Source organism: Nestor notabilis, unplaced genomic scaffold (assembly GCF_000696875.1).
Source record: "Nestor notabilis isolate BGI_N333 unplaced genomic scaffold, ASM69687v1 scaffold20571, whole genome shotgun sequence".
NCBI lineage: Eukaryota > Metazoa > Chordata > Aves > Psittaciformes > Psittacidae > Nestor > Nestor notabilis.
Genome location: NW_009915415.1, coordinates 1905 through 6992, shown reverse-complemented (window position 1 = coordinate 6992; position 5088 = coordinate 1905). Strand labels below are relative to the sequence as shown.

At 53.7% G+C, this 5088-nt stretch overlaps 2 protein-coding genes across 2 annotated transcripts in view; both read left to right on the top strand.

Annotated features, from left to right (window-relative positions):
• TAF7 (TAF7 RNA polymerase II, TATA box binding protein (TBP)-associated factor, 55kDa) overlaps positions 1 to 2704 on the top strand; it is a gene marked incomplete at its 5' end in the record, with an annotated part of 4160 nt that extends 1456 nt beyond the window's left edge. The window contains 6 exons of the mRNA XM_010024136.1: positions 679 to 751; positions 1157 to 1267; positions 1462 to 1650; positions 1752 to 1864; positions 2030 to 2089; positions 2660 to 2704. Of these exons, the coding sequence (XP_010022438.1) occupies positions 679 to 751; positions 1157 to 1267; positions 1462 to 1650; positions 1752 to 1864; positions 2030 to 2089; positions 2660 to 2704 (591 nt within the window). The remainder of the gene's footprint in view (positions 1 to 678; positions 752 to 1156; positions 1268 to 1461; positions 1651 to 1751; positions 1865 to 2029; positions 2090 to 2659) is intronic.
• A 168-nt stretch (positions 2705 to 2872) lies between these two features.
• LOC104413207 (aryl-hydrocarbon-interacting protein-like 1) overlaps positions 2873 to 5088 on the top strand; it is a gene marked incomplete at its 3' end in the record, with an annotated part of 3095 nt that continues 879 nt past the window's right edge. The window contains 5 exon segments of the mRNA XM_010024135.1: positions 2873 to 2907; positions 3589 to 3685; positions 4243 to 4422; positions 4628 to 4816; positions 4882 to 5058. Coding sequence (XP_010022437.1) covers positions 2873 to 2907; positions 3589 to 3685; positions 4243 to 4422; positions 4628 to 4816; positions 4882 to 5058 — 678 coding nt within the window.

The following is a 5088-nucleotide window of genomic DNA, read 5'->3' as shown; positions in this document are numbered from 1 at the left end:
TTCCTGCTTTCCCAGCTCAAATCTTCTCCCTCTGCATAACCTGTTCACTTCCCCAGCAAGCAATGCTACAAATAGAATAACTGTCATTTCAGCTGGGGGAGTGACAACAGATGGAGCTCAGAGACTGTCTCTGTGCATATGCACAAACCAGGCAAGGTGCTGGGGAGATGCAGCACTGTGAGGTTGAGAAGACTTTTTCTTCTCTGCTTTGCAGTTCCTGAGAACTATTTCATGCTATTTCGCATGACATTTGGGAGACAAATTACTTGAGACATTCTTATAGCCCACAGGAGAGATTTGCTGTCACTACATTAAGATTCCTGGCTAATTTAAAAGTGAAAAACCTTCCTTTGAGTGAGGTGGGAAGGAGTTGAGTTGACCATCCATCAAGATACAGCACCTCAAAGACTTTCTGCATACACACATCTTATTTCATAGCCAAGTACAAAAGTGAGAGCACACAGCCCACCAAGGAACTCTGTACAAAAAAAGATGGGTTGCCTTCAGGACATGCACAAGTTACTTCTAGGGTGAGCATAAGCAAAAGCTGAGCAGAAAGCATAAGAGAGGCTTGAAACAGGGCTCTGTGCACAGGTGAAGGGTTGGATTTGGCCACCATCAGCAGCATGCATGAGGCATTTAACAATTTCTCTGTTCTCTTTCCCCTCTCTCGCCCAGTATATTGAGTCTCCTGATGTGGAAAAAGAGGTGAAGCGCCTCCTGAGCACAGATGCTGAAGCTGTCAGTGTCCGTATCCTTTCAGGAGAGAAAAAAGCTCAAGTTGGGGACAGGGCACTATGTGTAACCTGGGGCTTCTGGAAAGGAGAGACAAGTTCAGCTTAGTATGGGTGTGAGAGGCTGTGAGATAGGTGTACAAGAGGCACTGAAGTTCTGGAGCTTCATGTTTGCCTTGTTCAAAGCTCATTGTTTCTTCATGGTGACCTTCCTTGGACTGTACTATTGTATTGAGCAGGAACTTACAGCAGAGGAGCAGTCATCCAAAAAGGGTGCTGGGGTGGTTTGTCCTGGATATCCATAGCTGCAAAGCCAGACTTGCTGGAGGGGCAGTGATCCACTGCAGTTTTCAGCATTCTTCCATCACACTGCATCTTTCATGTTCCTGTTTTTCCCTTGACTCATCTGTTCCTGCTGTCAGGCTGGGAGGTCATTGCCGAAGATGAAACAAAAGAAGTAGACAACCATGGTTCACTCACCAGCCTGGACATCTCCTCCCCAGGGATGTCAGGACATAAGCAAGGCTCCTCAGGTGCAGAGGGCAAGGCTGTTTGTTTTCTTTCTAGCCACTAAGCAATCAGTTGGGCCCATTCTGTCTGGGGTAAGCCCTAACCAGAGCAAAGGGGAGAGCATGTTGAGAGAGGTACCTAGTGCTCACGTGGGCCCTGGCAGGCAGAGGGTGCGAGGAGGTCATCAGCTGTGCTTTTTCTCTTCTCTTCCCCCTAGAACATGATGAACTGCGGGAGATATTTAATGACATCAGCAGCAGCAGCGAAGATGAAGATGAGCGGGATCATCATGACGATGAAGACCTGAACATCATGGACACTGAGGATGACTTGGAGAGGCAGCTGCAGGACAAGCTGAATGAGTCTGATGGGCAGCAACAGGAGAATGAGGGCTCCAACCAGATAGGTGGGTAGATAGCAGAGCACAGTAGAATCACTGGGGTGCCAGGCAGCCTGCACTGCCCAGCTCTGGTGCTGCTCTGGGTCTGAGCTCACTCTCTCTTCCAGTCATGGGGATCCAGAAACAGATTGACAACCTGAAAAGCAAACTCCAGGAGACCCAGGACAGGAGGAAGCGCCAGGAAGATCTCATCATGAAAGTGGAGAACCTAGCCCTCAAGGTGAGAGCTCTCCTGGGTCTCTTCAAGTCTTCTGCTTAGCACTGGCCTGCCATGAGATCCAGTAGACTGATTCTGGGGCTTGCTGCTCTATTTGACATGTTGTGCCAGCACCCATTCAGTTGAGAACACATCGGTAACTGTGGTGTGTCATGTTTGTCTCTGCAGACGCGTCTCCAGGCCGTGCTGGATGAGTTCAAGCAGCAGGAGGAGCGAGAGAAGCAGCAGGTGAGGAAACTCCCACAGTGGAGAGGGAAGAACTGGGACACGACTTGGTTCTAGGCTTGACCTCTGACAAAGTTTCCTGGATCTTGTACCACACGAGCTGCTTTGAACTCCAGTGTTACAGGCCAGGTGTGCCTGTACCTTACCTGTAGTTGCAAGAGCTTCCTAAGGCACAGGGACATATAGGAAATGGGGTTGGTTACAGCATTCCTTCTGGAGGAGCAGTGACCCAAAACCTTGGACAAACAGCCCAACACTGCCAGATTGCTGCCTGGGGTAAAACATGACACAGAAACGCACTAGCACCCATGTACAAGAAGGGCAGTAGCTGTAGGGTCTTGGCACATTTCCTGCCTGGGCAGCTCTGCTGAGTTTCAACCAGGTACCAAGGCAGGGGGTTCCCACTCCCAGGTTCCTGTTCTGCCCCAGAGGTGCCCAGGGATGGCTCCCTGCAATGTACAGGCAAAGCAGCACCGATGTAGGTGGAAGATCCACAGAAACAGAAGTGCTCGGGCTGGAGCTGCCAGGAGCCCCAGCCATGCTGTATTGCAATGCCTCACTGTCTCTTCCCAGATGACGTCCCTGCAGGAGCAGCTGGAGTCCCTCATGGAGAAGTGAGGAGCAGGCCGGGGTCTTTGTACCTGCGAGCAGACCTGGAAGCAGTGTTCATCTGCCATGCTGAAGTCTTTGCTCTAGTCACACACCTCTGCTGCCAGGTGGACACGTCCAATGCTGGTCTCACATGTATGTTTCTGGGCTTGGTTTGTGGAGCTAAAGAATTGGATTATGCCTGTGAGGGCAGCCAAAATACTGGACTTAGGGTAAATATGCAGCACCCTTCTCCCAGAGGGGTTTAGTTCCCCCTGGACAGATTTCTGCATCTTGATGGGCTGTGGACAGGTAGGTGCTTGTCCTTGTGTTTGAGGAATACTTGCGTCTGCAAATCAGACTCAATAAAGGACTGTTTCCAACTCTTGTCTGTTCCTCTGTGGTCTCCAGAGCACGGACTAGCACTGCCTCTGACCGCACACAGCCTCTCGCTGGTGCTCACACCAGCAGTTCTGGGTTCCTTTTCTGAAATGCTCGTTCTGCGGCTGGGTAAAAGAAGACTGGGGAAAGGAACCCTGTGAGCTGTCATGCTGTGGAAGGAATGAGGCCTTCCTCATCAGGGAGTTTCTTTAATTCCTCACAGACCGGGCAGGCAAATCCCAGATTAACCTGGCAGGGTGGGAAGAGGATTAGAAAGGCAGTTCCAGAATGCAACAGAGGGCACCAAGGGTGTGCTGCAGCAGGACACCCCTCTATCAACGCAGCGGGCAAGGGAAGGGGAGAAGGCTTCCAGGCTCTGCCCCCGCACAGAACATGAAAGGCCAGCAGCAGCCGTGGGAGATGACATGTGTGTCCAGATAGCCAGGAAAGGGAGAGATCCTGAGGAAGACGTGGAGCTCAGGAAGGGCCTGAGCGTGGTCGTGTGCCTGTGACCTGCTCCTGGGGGCCAACAGGAGCAGCCATGGAGGAAACTTTAACGTGGAAGGGGTCAGGAAGAAGATTCTGCATGGAGGCCAGGGGGAGCTGCCAAAGCTGCAGGATGGGAGCAAGGTAAGTTGGTTGTTATACCAAAGCCCTAGGAGAGGGGAGCGGGTCCGACACCACCATCCCTGCCCATTACAGTTAGATTCCCTGCTCACAAGCCATGTTCTGTGTCTGTGGTACAGGGAGATCCCATCTCCAGAACATCCCTCTCAAGGAGGAGGTGCAGGAAGGGCTGTTTTGGGCACAGGCAGACAAAGGGGTGCCCGTGGGGAGCTATTGGGGGTCTCTGATATTCCCCAGCCCATGGGTATGGGCAGAGCAACATGGGTTCCGCCAGGTCCTGGTGTATCCTATAGAACGCTCTGGATTATAAAGTGGGATCTAAAGAGAGCAGCAAGATACAGCACTGATGGGTGTTAAGGCACTCCACCATCTGCTTGGTGTCTTAGACATGAGAGGGAAGGAGGCACAATCTCCTGCTGCAGATGGAGAGCTGCTAATCAATCCAGCACGTTGCTGGGAGCAGGCTTGGCCCTGCATCCTGGCCCCATGGCAGAGGGATTTGGGGCTGGCGAGGGGACAGAGGTCTCTCACTGCTCAACACTGAGCTTTCTCTGGGGCAGATCACCTTCCACTTCCAGACTCTGAAGGATGACTTTGAGCGGACGGTCATCGATGACAGCCGGGAAGCTGGCATCCCCATGGAGATCATCGTGGGCAAGATGTTCAAGCTGGAGATCTGGGAGACGCTGCTCAGCTCCATGAGAACTGGGGAGGTGGCCGAGTTCTGGTGTGATGCCATTGTGAGTGAGGGGCCCACAGGCACCTACTCCCCTCCTTTCTGCACAGCCAGGGCACGGGACCATGTACCCACAGATACTCCAGCCTTGCCTGGTGCAAGCACAGTGCGCTCAGGTGTCACTTACCACGGCACCACTGGGCTACCCCCAGGGGAAGGGGTGCAGGCAGGTCCCATGTGGCTGAGCAGGGTGCTCCCCCTCCTTGCAGCACACAGGCATGTATGCCCTGGTCTCCAGGGGCATGCGGAGGATCGCAGAGGGCCGGGACCCCCTGGAAGGGCAGAAGCACCGCTGTGGCATGGGCAACATGTTTGACTACCATAGCACAGGCTACGATGACCTGGATGAGCTGCAGCGGACGCCGCAGCCCCTCATCTTCATCATGGAGCTGTTCCGGGTAAGGGGGATGTGGGGATGGGGGGGATGGCCAGGGCAGCAGCTCAGCTCCCGCTGTCCATGCAGGTAGAGGAGCCCTCAGCCTACAAACGTGACACGTGGGCCATGAGCAAGGAGGAGAAGCTGGCGGCGGTGCCCGTGCTGCACAGCGAGGGCAACCGCCTCGTGCTTCGCAAGGAGTTCGCGCAGGCAGCAGCCAAGTACCAGGAGGCCGTCATTTGCCTGAGGAACCTCCAGGCCAAGGTGAGCAGGACCCAGCCACCTCCTGCCTGG